The sequence below is a fragment of the Ictalurus punctatus genome, chromosome 27, assembly GCF_001660625.3.
Source record: "Ictalurus punctatus breed USDA103 chromosome 27, Coco_2.0, whole genome shotgun sequence".
NCBI classification, from domain to species: Eukaryota; Metazoa; Chordata; class Actinopteri; order Siluriformes; family Ictaluridae; genus Ictalurus; species Ictalurus punctatus.
In genome coordinates this window covers 1,237,278-1,255,840 of record NC_030442.2, presented here as the reverse complement: position 1 = coordinate 1,255,840, position 18,563 = coordinate 1,237,278, and the positions used below count along the sequence as shown (strand labels likewise).

General features: G+C 41.2%; 1 protein-coding gene across 4 annotated transcripts; it reads right to left on the bottom strand.

The window, feature by feature from the left end:
* Window positions 1-1,606: 1,606 nt before the first annotated feature.
* On the bottom strand, window positions 1,607-18,132 carry mrasb (muscle RAS oncogene homolog b). 4 transcript variants are annotated; one of them, XM_053676423.1, is made up of 6 exons: window positions 17,844-18,132; window positions 10,744-10,950; window positions 8,303-8,456; window positions 5,492-5,591; window positions 4,896-4,975; window positions 1,607-4,171 (listed from the first exon to the last, which is right to left on the bottom strand). In XM_053676423.1, the coding sequence occupies exons 2-6, from the start codon at window positions 10,934-10,936 to the stop codon at window positions 3,979-3,981; spliced, it is 720 nt and encodes a 239-aa protein (XP_053532398.1). In that variant the 5' UTR covers window positions 10,937-10,950; window positions 17,844-18,132; the 3' UTR covers window positions 1,607-3,978.
* Between the last annotated feature and the right edge of the window lie 431 nt (window positions 18,133-18,563).

Here is an 18,563-nt window from a genome sequence, read left to right as displayed (position 1 = left end):
ACAGAGTACGAAAGACAGTCCTTTACCAAAGGTGTTCTGTTGTCGCCTGTGTGACGCAGCAATGGTTTATCTCAAAGCGAAGCTTGATCTAGAACTGCATCTAGCATGCAGAATATAATGCACACAATTTCAGACATTAATCCAATCACTGAAAATCATACTGATTCTTTATAAAGGCTTCAGCGTAACATAATGGCAATAAATATGGAACTTGCATTTTCCTGCCTGGGGCCGTCACAGTCCCCAGAATCACCTCTGATTGTAGCTCATTTGATGAAATAGACATCATTAACAGGCTGTGTCTTTTTTTATTTTTTTTATTTTTTTTTTATTAATGCCGTTGAGGCATCATCTATGTATTCCTGACGAATTAGTTTAATACGCCCACATCAAAGAATGTTGCATATTTTATACAAATGTAAGGTGTAGGTAGTGGTAGCTCAGTGGTTATGACATCAGACTTCTGATTGGAAGGTCATGTGTACAAATCCCAGCACTGCTACGGCTGGGCCCTCAACCCTCAGCCGTATGAACATAAATCCTTCTAGATAAGGGCATCTCTATGCCGTAAATGCTTTGATACTCCGGATAGTTCACGCATGTGCTGGTCTGTGTTTACGTGTGTTCGTGTTCAGCGTTTCCACAGTGCAGATCCTGTCCAGTGCCCGTACGCTCGTGCTCTTTCTGAAGTGGAAAATAAATGAACGTTAATCTCCTCTTCACATCTCCGTGTCTTTGCATGCGTTCTACTTATCTGTCTATGGGCTGACCATAAACAGAGCGACCAATGAGCATTAGGCATTAATAAATGCCGACGAGATAGCATTCTTGGTCCAGCCATTCCTTCGATTCATGATCTTCCAGCCACCTCTTGAGAATATTCAGAGCTTTTAGTAAATTACGGTTTTTATAAGCGGCTACTGAGATGGACACGCTTAAGAGCAGGGGACAGAACAGCACGCAAGCTCGTATGTTGATCCTGCAAACCTTCTCATTTAATTGTGCGAGAGTGATTTGGAAATTCGTCACGCCCTTCTGCTGGATCGTTACAAGCGACCACAAGAGAACAGTCTTTGTCCAACACTGCCATCATCTGGCTGTAAGAGGTCTGGAAAAAACACTTGCAGCAGTGTTCATGTTTGTTGGCAAATTTTTCACCCAAATCCTTCACTCACATTAAGCACCATTACGAATTAATAGTGTGGCAAGTTTAACGGTACCCTGTGACGGATTTGTCATCCCATCCAGGACGTATTCCTGCCTCGTGCCCTGTATTTCCCAGGACAGGCTCCAGGTCCACCGTCACAACGACCGGAATAAAGCGCTTACTCAAGATTGAAGTCTAAACTCAGTCACTACAGCCTGCATACATATGTTACAGTCACATGACCTACTAAATGATCAAAAACTACTCGATCGTGTATCCTCTTTCACCAAGAACTAGAGAAAACTTTATCAAAAGCTAAGTGATAACAGTTTTATTCCTAAAGTTTCAAATGTTCACCGTAATGGCTCGATCTGTCCCAATACAACGCCGCGGATTTATGCGGTGTTTAGATCAACTTCTTAAAGCCATCTGATGTTAAAAAACAAACAAAAAAAAAGCTTTGACTTATGACTTTAGACATATTTATTATTTTAAAGAGATGTAGTGTTTTGAACTTTACTTTTACAATGCAGCGAGTAACAGTCAAAATGATTAGGTAGATACTAAAATACAAAGTACCAGTGCTGCTTTATTTCCCGATCCCGTCAAAGATAGCAACGTTCACGTGCATCTACAAGCAAAGGGGAAAAGAGAAGAAAAAAAAAAATCAACAATATTCCATTTACAGCAGTAGAACTTCCCAGCCTTCCCAGTTCGAACTTCCCAGTCCCATTCTGTTATTGCCTTGACAAATTTGTATTAATGAGTTCATTAATTAATTCAGGCCTTTGACTCGAACCTAAAATATCCAGGCAAAAACAAATGCGAAGAAATGAAATACGCTTCATTTTGACCGTTAATAAAAATGTTTGTCAGCTGTATTGAAAAACAAACAATATTACAAACAGTAACGTGTAGAGAAGCCGCTGAAATCATGACGTTTAAAAAAAAAACTAAACACAATAATCAGATATAAAAGGCTGTGACTCGTCACAAGGCCTTGTTTTAATTCTTAAGAGTAGAAATACTCACAATGCTTCTTGCAAACATTCCCTTCTTTTATAGTATAGCTTTTATACTTATAGCTCATCACACACATACTTGAATATAACGAATAATAATAATAATAATAATAATAATAATAATAATAATTAGAAAAACAGTAGCAAAATGACTGTTGCTAGTACATTTCTTGCTCTAGGTTTCTACTAAAATTGCAAATACAGCGTATCGACATTCAGTCCACAGACTTCCAAAATTGGTAAAAAAAAAATAAAATAAAAAAAATCAAATCAAAATCACAATCAATAAGATAAAAGTACCTCCTTGGTGCAAAATTGACGACGAACGGTACACACGAACATTGCGTACGACGTTAAAACAATACACAGCTCTCACAAAGAAAATGGCCACTGCTTATTTGGCTGAACATAAAACAGCACAATTGATAAGCTTTACATTCAAACACCTTAAAAAGCTGCCCCTATAACAAGAAACCCCCCCCCCCACCCCCGAGAAAAAAAAAAGCCAATACAAGAGACAATTCTTTCACAAAACTTCACAAGCAAGCGCAAAGCTTTAAATAAAGCAGCAGTGTGTTTGAGATGAACATACTGTAAGTACAAAGTTCAAGGTGAGTGGATCGTTCTTAAAAAACAAGATAAAAAATAATAATAATAATAATAAAGAAAACGGGAAACTGTAACAGTACTGTTACACCGTTACACCGTTACGTGGAACAGTTTGTGCAATGACAGCGTTTGTGGTACACTGATCTGATTCTTCACTGACATTCAAGAGATTAGCAAACATTCCTCTGGGTTTCTTCCGGGAAACGTGTACTATTGCGTTACCGGATGACTAAACATGCTCGATTAGCTGTGAAGCCGATAAACCGAAACTGATGTCTTAAAAAGATTTGGTTTATGCGATACGGTTGATTTGTACAGTCCAAACTCCATCTCCGTGCCGACCTCGATTCGCGACGCGTTCGTTCGTCTCGGTCAGGGTTGCGGCGGATCTGAAGTCTTTCCCAGGAATAAATCCTGACACCGTTTGTCATAGCTAATCCGCCTACCTGGACAGTGAGAAGAAACCTGGAGGACCCGGAGAACTTTGGGAGAACATGTGAAACTCCAGACAAACAGTAACCTGAGCTCAGGATCGAACCGGAGGACCCTGGAACCGTGAGGCAGCAACGCTACCGACTGCCACCTACAATAAACGATGCGCCACCTAAAATTGCAATGTATTACCCAGTACATTTGCTAGTTACCTGATGCTCCTTAAGTGCGTTTACACAAACACTAGCAGTTCCGAACTCCAGCAACGTGATTCGTGCGTTTTGGTGTGAAATTAGCAAAATGGCTTTGAGCAATGGCTTCTGCGTTTAGCGGCACTTACAGAATAGATGGTTAATTCCGTCTCGGTATTTATAAAAGTTCATCCACCATCTCGTTCACTCGAAGGCCTTTGTTTCCTCGTGGCGCAGTAAAAATCTGAGCTAACAAATCCTTGTGCTGTTAAAGGATCGTTTTACAATAATGGGACAAAACACACACAAAAAAAAAGGTACAAACGTGTACAAAAACAAGGCCTCGTCGGGGGCGTCTCTGAATCGTTCTCCGAGTGAAACGGCGCTCGATTCCTGGACTCGTTCCGTCTTCCAAATGAGTCGACGACCGGTTTAGGAGATTGGGCATAAAACGGAGCAATGGATTTTTCTATTAAACCATTTTTTTAATAACACACCTTAAGAACACTGGATGGCAAGATTTGTCTCCTGAATTGGCTGGACAGAAGTGAAAACACTGTGTGCAGTATTATTACATTTAAGGAGCTCTGTGGTGTGTGTGTGTGTGTGTGTGTGTGTGTGTTTTAACAGTCCAAGCCATCATCGCGTGGTTGACGTGCCCAGAGAGAAACAAACAGTCATAGTAGGACACAGTGAAGCCTGGCTGATCCGGACGGCCTGTCAGCACGCCATTTTGTTTTTTTCTTCTTCTGGGCCCTCTCCGGAACCTGCTGCCTGTACATTTTGAAAGAGAAGGCAAGAACGCATAGACTTAGATATATATACGAAGGCTCCGATACTGTTTTTAATCTATCCTGTATCTACATTACTTCACGGTTTATCCTGGGAGAACCCCCCCCCCCACACACACACACACACATCTTTGACCTTATATGTACCACGCTCTTCGTGTTTTAATAATCCCGACGATCAGCGTTAAACACCAGAACGAGCGCAAAATTGAAAACTACTAAACCCTACTGAACCCAGATTATCCTCAAATTAAAACAAAAAAACCTGCAAATGTGAGCAAAATACTCTCCAACACGGTGGAATCCTGAGATCTGACACGGCTCTGATTCTGAACTGCTGAAGGGCTGCCGGGATTTTCTCCACATGATTTTTATTGATTCTTACCCACCCAATCATTCTAACCCTCAAACCCCCACAAAAATAACTCGCAATTACAGGATTTAAAAAAAAAAAAAAGTTGCTATTGAGTGACAAACTCGCAATTATGAGATTTAAAATAAATAAATAAATAAATAAAATCACGGTTGTGAAATAGAGCTCTCTCTCGTGATGGAACCGAGCTTCCGTACAGCGCTCACACCGTACGTTGCTCCTCTTGTTAAATTCACAGCCCTTGCTAGCGCTGAGGAAATGAACACGATGAAAACATTAGATGGGAATGTCAGAGGCGCACTCGCGTGACTTTATCCACACTTCACTCACCGAATCACTCTCACGAGCTCATGGAAGGCTTTATCCACGTTCATGGGCGGGTCCTTTGCGCTCGTCTCGATATATGCGATCTATCAAGAGAAGGCAAACGTGCGTTCAGAAGCAGTACGTTTAAAACCCGAATTAACGGTAAATATCAGAACGTCGCAAATAATTCACACAGCGCACTCGAATCATTTGACTCTGGGGTTCTTTCTAAACACATGGTACGTACCTCTGCAGTCACGTTCCGACACACCGAGAAATCCACGGAGATGGAAAATCGCATTGAAATTCGAGCTATAGTTTTACTTTCTTCGTGTTAGCTGGTAGAGAAAGGGTTTAAATGTGATGCTTGCTCTACTAGTTAACAATTCTGCTCGTGCTGTGACGTTTTGGCCTGATTATTCGACTACCATCGAAGCATTTAAAAAATCTGAAATTCCGTAATAGCTTTGATCCGATAAAAGATTCACTTAAGCGACCTGTTGACTCCTGAGATGAGGCATCGCTCAGGATATTCGTGTGAACGCACGCATGTGTATTTAATCATTTCATTAAATACACAACACCGAAAGCTGCTTTGTGAACAGTGAGGAAGCACCTACGCTGTGTTTCATCGCCATCTCCTTCCCCTGTTCGCTTGTGATTTTGCGCAAATGCACCAAGTCGACTTTATTAGCAACGAGGACCATCGGGAAGGAGTCCCTGCATGCAAACACACACACACACACACACACGCACACACACACACACACACACACACACACACAATGAAAAAGTGAAGAAGTGTCATGTCCTAATACAGGGATGTCAAGACTCCTAGCCCGGAGCCGTTTAGTTGGATCACTGAACACCGCCTTGATATGAAAACAAGCAAACACATTAAAGAATAATAAACACAAGAGTAAGCATTTACTCAACACAGTCTGATGGGTGCAGGAAATTCTTCTCGACTTAACAACACACTTTTTCTTCTTTAGGGCAAGTGGCAAATACTAGCAAGCGTAGGCTTCTTCAAGCATCGTATTAGCTATTAAAAAATAAATAAATCAGTTTTCGACCACAGACAGACTTTCATAAGCGATGTCTTAATTTTTTTTATCAAAATCTAGAAGGTTTCTGGTGTGTTTTTAAGTTGTTGGTTTTTTTTTTTTACCAATAGTGATGTGTTATCCAACCATCAGCGTAAACTCTGTCATCTTTAAGTCACAGCACATACCAATACCCATACTCATATTCGATATCCTATTGTAATAAGTCGTAATAAGCGGGTCCTGATTTACAAACACAAGACAACGTTAGACGCGCTACGCGTAATCAAGAAAGGAACATGCCAGAGAGAATGATAGAGCGTCTAGACGCTGAAAAGGCCTTCGATTTGGTCAGATGGTCATATACAGAGTTAGAAAAATTCTGTTTTCAAGAAAACCTTATTAAAGCCATACGGCTAAAATATTCGAGACCGCGAGCAAGAAATAAAGTAAACGGGCGTCTCTCTAATTTCTGCAATCGGGAAAGAGGCACGAGACAGACAGGGGTGCCGTCTCTCCCCCGTTCTTTTTGCGCTCTATATTAAACCCCTCAGTCAATGGATACGTCAAAGTCATTATATTAGCGGGATAAAGATGGGGGAAGATGAACAAGAAAACAGCGTTATTCGCGGACGATGTTACGATATACATGAGCGACCTGGCAATATCATTTACGAATCTTATATCAACACTACATATGTTTGGTACTTTATCAGCATACAGACTAAATGTGCAAAAAACCACAGGCATTCGCTACCATTTCATTCCATCAGAAGAAATAAGGGCAAAATATAGGATCAATTATAATGTAGATGTAATAAAATATTTGGGAATATACTCGACCAAAACATACGAGCACCTTGGGCATGCTAGCACCTTGTTATAAGCTTCGAGCAGATTTCCAGAGGTGGAGTGTTATCCTGTTTTTTAAATTTTTTATTTAGGGGAGAGAGTGGATATCATTAAAAATAAATATGCTCCCGAGGCTTTTATATCTTTTTCAGAGACTCCCAGTAAAGAGCTCAGAAGAACAATTTAAAGATTAGGACAAAAGGATTATGAGGGTTTATTTGGGAAGGTTTAAAAAAATAAAATAAAAAAAACAGAATTCGATATAAAACACTCCATATACCTAAGGAAAGTGATGGCTTGGCCCTCCACTCTCTAAAAGACTATTATATAGCTGCCCAATTAAGACCCTATTAAGCTACAAAGCTAGATGGAAACAAATTGAACGTTCTCTTTTGTCTGTAGTACCGATTCAAGCAGTAGATGCAGATGATAACCCATTAAGAACCCATATAACTAAAGAATATCCATAGATTACTACTACACTAGAAATATGGGCCACAGTAATTAAAAAATGTGAATTGAAAGACACTCGATGTGGTGTGCCTATGATACAGAGGTTACCCTAATACTTTAGACGAAGTTTTTAAGAAATGGATCAAGAAACGCGTTACAACGTATTATCCTCTATTCTACAGAGCCCAATGGAAAACCACAGGTGCCCACCAATGGAGGTTATCCTCCTGGAAAAATGTCGTCCGATTGTTTTTTCATTTCACCGGCTCAAGCGTGCCATCGTGAAACCGGATCAGGGTGTTGGAGACGCTCTAAATCAGAAGTAGCAAATCATCACCATACTGTACATTCCGGGCGTGTCCAGTCATTCGTGTATTTTGGAAAGATGTACACAGGACATTAGAGGCTATATTAAAGATCAAAAGTCCATTCCAATTTTACGTCTTATATATTTTGATAAATCTGGATTTGCATGAAGCCAATTAAACATACCTATGGAGGATATTTCTTGTTGTGGATAAAAACGGTCTTACTCAATGGCTTCAACCTACAGCACCCACTACAGGAGACTGGAAAGCAATTGTGATTGAAATATATAAAATCCTTACCTTTTCATTCAAATTAAAAAAAGCTTGTAAATGAAACACTAATTTTTTTCCCATTATACATATATGCACATTTATACATATGCATATATGTATATTATATATATATATATATATATATATATATATATATATATATATATATATATATATATATATATATATATATATATATATATACACACATACACACACACACACACATACTTCTGTTTGCTCTCACCCTTATTTATTTATTTATTTTTGTAAAGTTGTGTAAATATTTCGCATTTATTGTGAAATTTGTAGAAAGTCAGCTGGACTGAGAGGGTATCCAATTTAACTTTAAATTCTGCAGTGTATTTTTGACTCCGACACAGAAAAATAATAGAACATTTCCGAATCATAACACACTGTTATTCCCCAAGAATGCGCCCAGGCCTACGCCTGCTAGTGTTCTGCCCTATAAAGGAATAAACCACTCCTCCTTTTATACCTGTCTTTCACTCTCAGGATGAGCTGATGGAAACGGTCCACGTGCTCAAAGCTGGCCTTGTCGGTCACTGAAAACACTATGAGGAAACCATCTCCAGTCCTCATGTACTGCTCTCTCATAGCACTGAACTCCTCCTGGCCTGCTGTGTCCAGTACTACACACACACACACACACACACACACACACACACACACACACACACACAGGAACAAGAGAGAGAGAGAGAGAGAGAGAGAGAGAGAGAGAGAGAGAGAGAGAGATTATCCTGAGTAGCTCGAGCACCCAGACACAATGTGGCCTGAGTGATCGAATCACAAGACCCATTTGAGTCTGTATTAGTGCTGTACACTTGTGATCCGATGTTAATACCAGGTCGGAATGGGGCCGAACACACAGAACCCATCTCACTCATTAAAAAAAAAAAACACACAAAAAAGAAAGCGAGAGAGAGAGAGAGAGAGAGAGAGAGAGAGAGAGATAATCCTCAGAAGTATACACACAAACACAAGCATGGTATCAAGACCTAATTCAGTCCATAATACTGTATCTATTGAGAACTTCTCAAAAGCATAACTTTCTCTCTCATTTTAAGGGTGACATAATAATAATAGTAATAATAATAATAATAATAATAATAATAATAATAATAATAATAACAACAACAACAACAACAACAACAACAACAACAACAAGATGCCTACACACCTTCGGTGCTTGGTCCCCTAATAATAATAATAATAATAATAATAATAATAATAATAATAATAACAACAACAACAACAATAACAACAACCCCGGATCTTCTCCTTGAGGCGTTTCAAGGCCTTTTACCCCCCCCAATGGAGCATAATGGTTGCACTTAATGCTGGTACACGAACACCACCTACAGGTAGTTCAGTCTGTAAATCGTTCTTGTGCGAGTGCAATCTAGAACTGTACAGATAGTGTCGGTTATGCCAAATTCACTGACTGCATAGTGGAACATGGGTATTGAAATCCAAGGGCACTGTAGCAGGAATCCAGATAATTGGGAGACCAAACAGCAGTAGATCAAAGCTGAAGCATGTACACAGAATACACACCAAAGATGTGGGGACACATAACGCGGCACTCAAAATAAGTCAATATGCACGTACAGCGGGGGAAAATAAGTACTGGACGCGTCAACAGTTTTTACAGTAAATATATTTCCAGTGAGGTTATTCACGTGAAATTTTCACCAGACATCAGCATTCACTCAAGAAATCCACAAATATAAAGAATTCACAACATTAAAGTCCATAAATAAAGTTATGTGTAATAAAGTGGAACGACACGGGGAAAAAAGTATTGAACACGTTAAGAAAAAACAGTTCTCTAAGGCAAGGTAAAGCAAGGAACCAGCTGAAATCCGTAAGTAATTACACCCCCTATCTGTGTAAATGAATATCAGCTGGGTTAGTACATTGATGGTCTATTAAAAGGCTTTTCGTTCCCAAGGTGTCACACAAGAAACATCTCATGATGGGAAAAAACACATGACTTTATTTCTGGACTTTAATGTTGTGAATTCTTTATATTTCCAGATTTCTGGAGTTAATACTGATGTCTGGTGAAAATTTCACGTGAATAACCTCATTGGAAGCATACTTACTGATGTTCACGCATCAAATACTTATTTCCCCCACTGTATACACACACACACACACACACACACACACACACAGACTAACTGTTGTGTAAGTAGGGGCATAGCAACATACACACACAAAAAAAACAACAAAAAAAAAACACTGATTATCTTCAGAGGAAGCACAGACACACCCATGCGCAAACTAAATAAAGCCTCCTTTATCAAGCTGGATACAAATTCAAATATTCGTAGGAGAATTTACATAGGAAACTGATTACATACGTTACTATGACAGATCAGGCGCACGCCCTGACCCAGAAGTGCTTTGTAGTCTCTGTCAAAAACGTCGCTTCATGCTAGTTCGCTAGGTCAGGGAATAAGAATACCATCGAGATACGGTACAACAAAGAAAATGAATGAACCAAATGCTCTAAATGCAACCGAGCTGTGTCGGGGACGTGCTTTGCATTTTACAGGTGATTGGTTTCCAAAAGTTTCGGAAAAGTTTCCAAAAACCTTTGTTTAACTGGTGGAACTTTTTCGTTCATTTTGGATTACGTAACCATTTACACACCAGTTTGCTAAGATTCATTAATGAGGCCTATAAATATAGAAAGCACACACACACACACACACACACACACACACTATACTTACACAGAGACTCTTAGAGTGTACACAGGCACACCCTCCAACAAAAGGTAATGCACGCACACAGATTAACAAGAGTACGCACAGTCACACCCTTGCTCAAATAAAACGATACTGTAAATCCACACAAACACACGTGCAAACACAAACTGAAAAAGGACATGAAAAGGAGGTCTACCATCCAGTATGGCCCACTGTCCATCGATCTCTGTGTGTTTGAGGTAGGAGTCCTCGATGGTCGGGTCGTAATCAGGCACAAAGATTTTCTGAAAGAACTGGATGGTGAGGGCGCTCTTGCCCACGCCGCCGTCACCCACCACCACCAGCTTATAAGTGGGCAGGTTGTCCCCGGGCACAGTGCTCGTCGCCATGGAGACTGCTACACCTGGTCACACACACACACACACACACACACACACTGGATGAGAATGAGAGGAGACGCGATGAACCCTAACACTCTAAAAAGGCTGTAAAGTGATACGCAGGCACTGTAACGCTGCAGCGTCAGAGAATAAGCAAGCACTCGGGATTATCTGCTGATCAGGGCTTTCTGCATGTATCCGAATTAAAGCGTCGTGCATTCACGTATATGAAATATCGACTAGATCATGTACACGGACCGTAAAACAGCCTCGGCACAGATTTTTCCATACCTTCTTGTAGGATAGGTTAAAGTTTGGAGGTTAAAGCTGCAGAACATTCCACATCCAAATCCAGTTAAGAAAACTATATCTACAGTGGTGCTTGACAGTTTGTGAATTTTCTATATTTCTGCATAAATATGACCGAAAATATCATCAGATTTTCACACAAGTCCTCAATGTAGACAAAAAGAACACAAATTTATTATAAAAAAAAAGGCAAAATTATTATACATGGTCATTGATTTATTGAGGATCCAATATTGCATATCTGTGAGGGGTAAAAGTATGTGCACCTTTGCTTTCAGTATGTGGTGTGAGCCGCTTGTGCAGTAATCACTGCAGATAAGCGTTTGGGGTAAGTGTTGATCATCTGCACATCGGCTCGGAGGAGTTCTTTCCCGTTCCTCAGTACAGAACAGCTTCAGCTCTGGGATGTTGGTGGGTTTCCTCACATGTTAAGATGAACAACTTCTACGCTCGGTTTGAGGCACAGAATGTCGTGGCAGCGAGGAAGACCACTCCTCCTCCCAACGACCAGGTGCGGTGACTTACCACGGCTGATGTGAGGAATACTCTACGCAGACTCAACCCACGCAAGGCTGCTGGACCAGACAAAAGTCCTGGCAGAGTGCTCAGAGGATGTGCAGACCAGCTAGCGGGTGTTCTCACCGACATCTTCAATATTTTCCTGAGCAGCGCAGTCGTTCCAACGTGCTTCAAGGCCACCACCATCGTCCCCGTGCCCAAGAAGTCTTCAGTGTCCTGCCTCAACCACTAATGTCCTGTCACACTCGCACCCGGTGTCAAGAAGTACTTCAAGAGGCTTGTCATGATCAAGACCCTACTACCCCACTCCCTGCAGTTCGTGTACTGTCCAAACAACAGATGACGCCATCACCACTCCCCTCCGTCTGGCCCTCACCCACTTGGACATAAAGGACACTTCTGCTCGAATGCTGTTCGTAGACTTCAGATCAGCATTCAACACAATCATTTCTCAGCACCTAATTGGAAAGCTAATCCTGCTGGGACTGAACATCTCCCTCTGCAACTGGATCCTAGACTTCCTGACTGGTAGACCTCAGTCAGTGCAGATCGAGAACAGCATCTCCAGCACCACCACACTGGGCACTGGGGCCCCCCAGGGTCCCCCCTGGTCCCTCAACACCAGCTCCACATCCAAGAAAGCCCAGCAGAATCTCTACATTCTGCAAAGGCTGAGAAAAGCCCATCTCCCACCCCCATCCTCACAGATGAATCATTGAGAGCATCCTGAGCAGCTGCATCGCTGCCTGGTTTGGAAATTGCACCTTTTCAGATCACAAGACCCTGCAGAGTACAGTGAGAAAAGCTCTCTTCCCTCCATCCCAGATATTTATACCATACGCTGCATCCGCAGAGCCACCAGCATTGTGGACGACCCCACACACCCTTCACACACACCCCTCACTCTTCTTTGTAGTTTTATTTAGTTCTGTGAAGTCTCCTGTAGCTCCGTGTCGTTTTATGTAGCACCATGGTCGTGGAGGAACTTGTTTTGTTTCACTGTGTATCAGCTGTACTGTTATATGGTTGAAATGACAATAAAGCAACTTGATGCTGCCATACAAAAGGATTATGGGCCAGCCGGTGCAGACGGCAGCCGTAAACTGAGGGAGTGCAAATGGCTAAGTTGATATTACTGGAAGTGTTAGCACGATTCCCTTAGAAGGCAACGGATATTGAGACCAGTAAGATGTTTTTCCCCCCCAGAGAGCGAAAGTGAAAGCTGGCTTATAAATTAGATCCATTTGGCACAGCATCAGGTCTCTGGTTGATTTTAAAGCTTTGTCATGGTGTGGCCTCCCCTGGTAGCAGAGAAACTCTGACTCAGTTTATCTGTCAAAACCATTTTCAGAATTCACCTCCATTAGTTCTCTCCATACATTATATGCTAAATAATATGTTGTATGCTGTAGACGTGAGTCAAAAGTACTTCAACTTCTGCCTCAGAAAATTCGTTATTTTGGCCATTTTGCACTTTCGGCTCAGTGAACTTGGCCTTTGATGGAGTTTTGTGGGCGTCACCAACGGCAAATCAGTTGTGCTGTGCATGTGCTCGGTAATGTACGAATGATTGCCGTTTATCAACATGCACACATTTTTAGTATGAAGTCGCCAGCAGGCGTTCCTTCTACTGGTTGCCGTAGTAACATTTATCAGTGGGTGGCACAAGTAGCATTCTACTTTTAACAACAAACCAGTTTTCTTGCCACTAAAATGAAACATTCTGGAGAGGGAGTGTTTGTATAGAAAATTCACCAGTGTATACATGCATCATATCCTACGAGATGAAGGAGAAGCAGAGTGCGCGTTGCCATTGCGTCCATCTATGTGCCACAAAAGCGCAAGTGCCAATTAGCTTACAGCATCCTGGACCGCGGCCTACATCTTTCTTCGGTGAAGTGTCCAGCTTGGCGCTAGATCCTTGCGCCTTCTGCTAGCGAGCACGAGAGGCTACGGATCATGTGCGCCCTACTGGCTTCACTCCGAGTCCCACTCCACTCGCTGCACTAAGCTGCTCCAAATTTGCCTAAAGTTAAACTTTTCTCAACTTTGTTGCATCGCTGGACACGCCCACATGTAGTCGCCAGTGGTCGCTGTCACTCGTGTCGCCGGACGTCGCCAGATCTCATTGAAAATAAACGGTCTCTGGCCATTTTGTCGCTACGAGTCGCTGTATGTGTGAATGTAGCTTCAGTGTCTGATCGATATTTGCCTTTTTTATTTTATTCCTCAACGTAGGCCGTTAAATCTTCCCGTTCGACCCGTATGTGATCAGCCAGACTTCTAACACCACATAGCGCATGAGTGCAGTCTTCCCAAACGCCCACTCAGACGTGACGTGAGTATCTCACAGACAATAAACTGTCCTGTGTTAGCACACGTCCGCACGTGCACTATGTGTATGCTAGTGGTGGAAGTATGCGCACTCTGGTTTCTACCTCGGCTGGCTTGTCTGGGGTTGGAGATGCAGGTTGTACTCAACGCCTGTGTGTTGCTGCGGTGGTCTGATTTGTCGTCATTACAAAATGAACGTATTCAAACGTAATATTAATATTTGTGTCAACACCCACTTGTGAAGCCTGTATCGGGATATGTCCTCATATAATGTCTCATATAGTGTAATGTCTCATACCTACTAATTGGATTTTGATGAATACTGCATTTCTAGTGTAAATGGTTCTGTGAATGTTTTACAAATCATTTCTTACAGATCCAGGTACAGGCGCAGGGCTTGAATCGTATCCATCTCAAGTCCTGTAACTACAGCAGGATCAACTCATGGATACACCACTCAACCAGTCCAAACTTAACCAAGTCTTACCAGGAAGCACAACAGCAAGAGCATTTCGAACGAGTCGATCCACAGGTGTCTTTCATGAGATTCAAGTAATTCACCATGTCGAAAGAGTGGAAGTAAATATTGAGAAATCATCCGTGCGCGTAGCTGAGTGCGTTGCTCACGTTTCGAAATGCTGATGATCCCTTCCTTAAAGCATCAACAATTACACCGTTCTACTATCCAACTTCACTTGTTCACACGGCACACGGATTAACCGAGACAGAGCTGGAGAATTTGCAAACTCCACATTGCAGATTTTATTATTATTCATTTAGGATTGTAGTTTAATTATCGGTTGCTTTTTTGTGCATCCACGAAAAACAATGAATAAATACTATTATATAATATAAACTAATATATATAAACTGGTCTGTACTGTCCAATATGCGATAAGTAAACGTACCCAATGCTGCATGCAAACCAGCTAATAGATTATAACAGACATTTGTTGACAACGATTTTCATAACCGATTATTATCGAATGTATCGATTATTTGTTGCAGCTCTGTGTGTTTGTTGATTAGAATGATGAACTTATATTGAACTTTTACTAGGACTAACATTATTAATGAAGTGCACTGCTGTTACTTCCTGGCTTCTTCTTCAGAATTACAGTGCCGTTGAAGTTGCATCTCTGAAGCTGTTGAGTCATTTTCTAGAACATCATGGCTCTGACAATAGTTACGACTGTGACAAAGGATTTTTCTAGTTATAATACATTATTCCTATAACAGTCCCAAGTCAAGACTGATAAGTCCAAGTAAATGTACAAGTCCTTAAGTTGCAAAGCCTAAATCTAGACAAACTGTCTAACGTAATGGAAATAAATATATGTATTCGAGAGACGCATAACTATGACTAAACAGTGGCTTCAACTCTGGGGTGTTGGTGTGTTTCCTCACATGAACTGCTCGCTTCAGGTTCTTCCACAACATTTCTACTGGATTAAGGTCAGGACTTTGACTCGGCCCTTCCAAAACATTACCTTTATTCTTCTTTAACCCTTCTTTGGTAGAACGACTCGTGTTCTTAGGGTTGTTGTCTTGCTACATGACCCAGTTTCTCTTGGAGAGATCTTTGTTGGTCTCCGCTCCTGAGGAGGGGAACACTGGTCTTGAATTTCCTCCATTTCTACACAATCTGTCTGACGGTGGATGGGTGGAGTCCAAACTCTTTAGAGATGGTTCTGTGATCTTTTCCACCCAGATGAGCATCAACAACTCTTTTTCTGAGGTTCTCAGAAGTCTCCTTTGTTCGTGTCGTGATACACTTCCACAAACACGTGTTGTGAAGATCAGACTCTCATAGATCCCTGTTCTTTAAATAAAACAGGACGCTCACTCACTCACTCACACCTGATCATCATCCCATCAATTGAAAACCCCTGTCTCTAATTTCACCTTCAGATTAACTGCTAATCCTAGAGGTGCACATACTTTTACCCCTCACAGATATCTAATACTGGATCATTTTCCTCAATAAGTAAATGACCGAGTATAATATTTTTGTCTCATTTTATTTAGTTGTGTTCTCTTTATCTACCTTTAGGACTTGTGAAATCTGATGATGTTTTTAGGTCATATTTATGCAGATATAGAGAAAATTCTACAAACTTTCAAGCACCACTGTATTTCAGTTCAGTTTCACATGAGATCAGTTGCAGAATAATTTCACTAAGGGTCGTTGAATATTTCAGTTCAGAACGGCCTTGCCTTGGATTTGCTTTGCAGCCCTTTTTATTGTTGCAAACAACATAATCTATTGTTTGGGAGCATGGCTACCACAAAGTGCCTCTGTCGTCAGGGAACGAGTGCTCTTTCGTGTTTTGTCATTGTCTAGTTCAAGTTCGTTGGCTGTCTGCCTGGTTCAATGTTGACCTTGGAAATAAAGATTGATGCTGATTTGCTGAAAATCCATGTTTGTTTGTTTGTTCGGGTTTGAAAAGTCTTTCCAAAGTGAAGGGCTCGAGTCCGACTGAAGCCGAAGTCAGAGTCAGTCGCAAGAGTCTCGGTTAATTATGCCGAGACAGAAGTCGGCAACTTTGTAACTCGAGTCCAAGTCATGTGCCTCGAGTCCACACATCCATCCATTTTCCGTCCCGCTTATCCTACACAGGAGCCTGTCCCAGGGAACTCACGGCAAAAGCTGTGGGACAAGGTGCCAACCCATCGCAGGTCCAATCAGCAACGTATGTCTACAACTCACGTCTTTGGATTAGGGGATTAAACCAGAGTACCCGCAGGAAAATCCCTGAAGCATGGAGAGAACAGGATTCGAACCCCCAACCCCGGAGGTCCGAGGCAAACCTCTAACCAATGAGCTCACACAATGCACGAACGTATCAGATATCATTTACGTTGATCTATGCGTGCGCCGGTTCCTTTGGAAAGCACAGTGACCTCACCTGTAGTCAAACATGACATCACTGTGTGCTCATTTCACACACTGGACAGAAGATTATTTCTCATACTGAACACTACACTCCCATTTCTCAGGCTGAATCTGACACTGCCATTTTGTGCAAAGGTGCAACACAGCATACATACATGCACATTTCTCACATTTAACCCTACATGTTCGTGCATTTCTTCCTCAGATGTAACCCTCCATGCACTACAAATCTCTCACAACCATTTATCTGGGCATATTTAATCTCATGCATTACACTCGCGTGCACCATATTGCAGGTGTTTATTATTGCAACCAGCTGTGTAGGCGGTTAAGTCGTGCTTATTTCCTTCCCATTAGCATTTTTAAAAATAAAACCACACATCTATATTTATTAAAGATCACTGTTGCAATCAGATATTTTCAATCTTGAACACTATATTCCCTTTAAGACAGCAACAGCGTCTCCTTCCATAGAAGCTCCATTTACTTCTGATATGATCCTCTTTTTTTATTTATTATTATTATTTTTTTAAATTTGCATAAAGATTTGCAGTGTGAAATGATTTTTTATTTTATTTTTTTCTCAGATCAGCTGTAAGCCCTTGTCATTAGTGAATTATTACTAGCACGGACGCGAAGGCCTGGTGCTTCCTGCAGCTCGATGATGATGTTTTGGTGAAATAACTGTCAAAACAAGCAACGCTGATAAAAACATTCAAACTGTTACCGTTTAAAGAGAAGACACCATATGCGGATGACAAAGTCCTTTTGAGGAGACGCTGAAGTAAACATTCCAGTTGAAACCCAGGCGGTGTCGTTGCGTTGTTTTATTGTTTGTTTGTTTGTTTGTTTTTTCACCTTAGTTTGTAGAGTGTTATCTCTCCCAGAACAGAGAGCTCTTCATCCATCCGCTTCAAGTGTTTCAGTTCCTCACACCGCAACAGCCGTTACAATTAAAACACACGTACATTTTAGGAGGAAGGGAAGGGGTATTCATAACTTCACCGACAAATATAATCCTTCACGGAACGCTCTTAAACTGTTGTTTTGTCTGTTATGGACTAAACGATGGATGTCGTTCAAAAGGAAAAAACACCTGCTAATAGTCTTGCCTGTAACCATAAACAAATGCGCAAATGGTGAACCTCAGGACCCCCCTCTTATACAGTACGAATGGATCGGTCCACTGTCAGGACTGGAGGTTTAAAAGGAGAAACGCACGCGCCGACTTTACCTCAGAGTGAAGTGATTTGAAGCAGGAAGAAGCTAAGCTAATTCTAGTTTAATGTCTCGAGTGCAAATGTTTATATATATATATATATATATATATATATATATATATATATATATAGCATATTATTCTGATTTATATAACGCTTTTAACATTAGACATTGTCACGAAGCAGCTTTACAGAAATCCAGGTGTATATTTATATGTAGATCCCTAATGACAAGATGAAAGTGGCAAGGGGGGAGAAAAAAAAAAACTGGTATGAGGAACAAAGAAACCTTGAGAGGAACCAGACTCGAAAACAAACCCAACCTTTCCTTGGTGAAACCAGATATTATATAAATCAT

Excerpts from the sequence above, each read along its gene's own strand:
- mrasb (XM_053676423.1), bottom strand. The coding sequence starts at position 10,936 with ATGGCGACGAGCACTGTGCCCGGGGACAACCTGCCCACTTATAAGCTG. Across the intron at positions 8,457-10,743 it reads ACAGTGGGCCATACTGGATG|TACTGGACACAGCAGGCCAG; the intron begins GTAGACCTCCTT and ends GTGTGTGTGTAG. Across the intron at positions 4,172-4,895 it reads GAGCTCGTGAGAGTGATTCG|CAGGTTCCGGAGAGGGCCCA; the intron begins GTGAGTGAAGTG and ends ATGTACAGGCAG.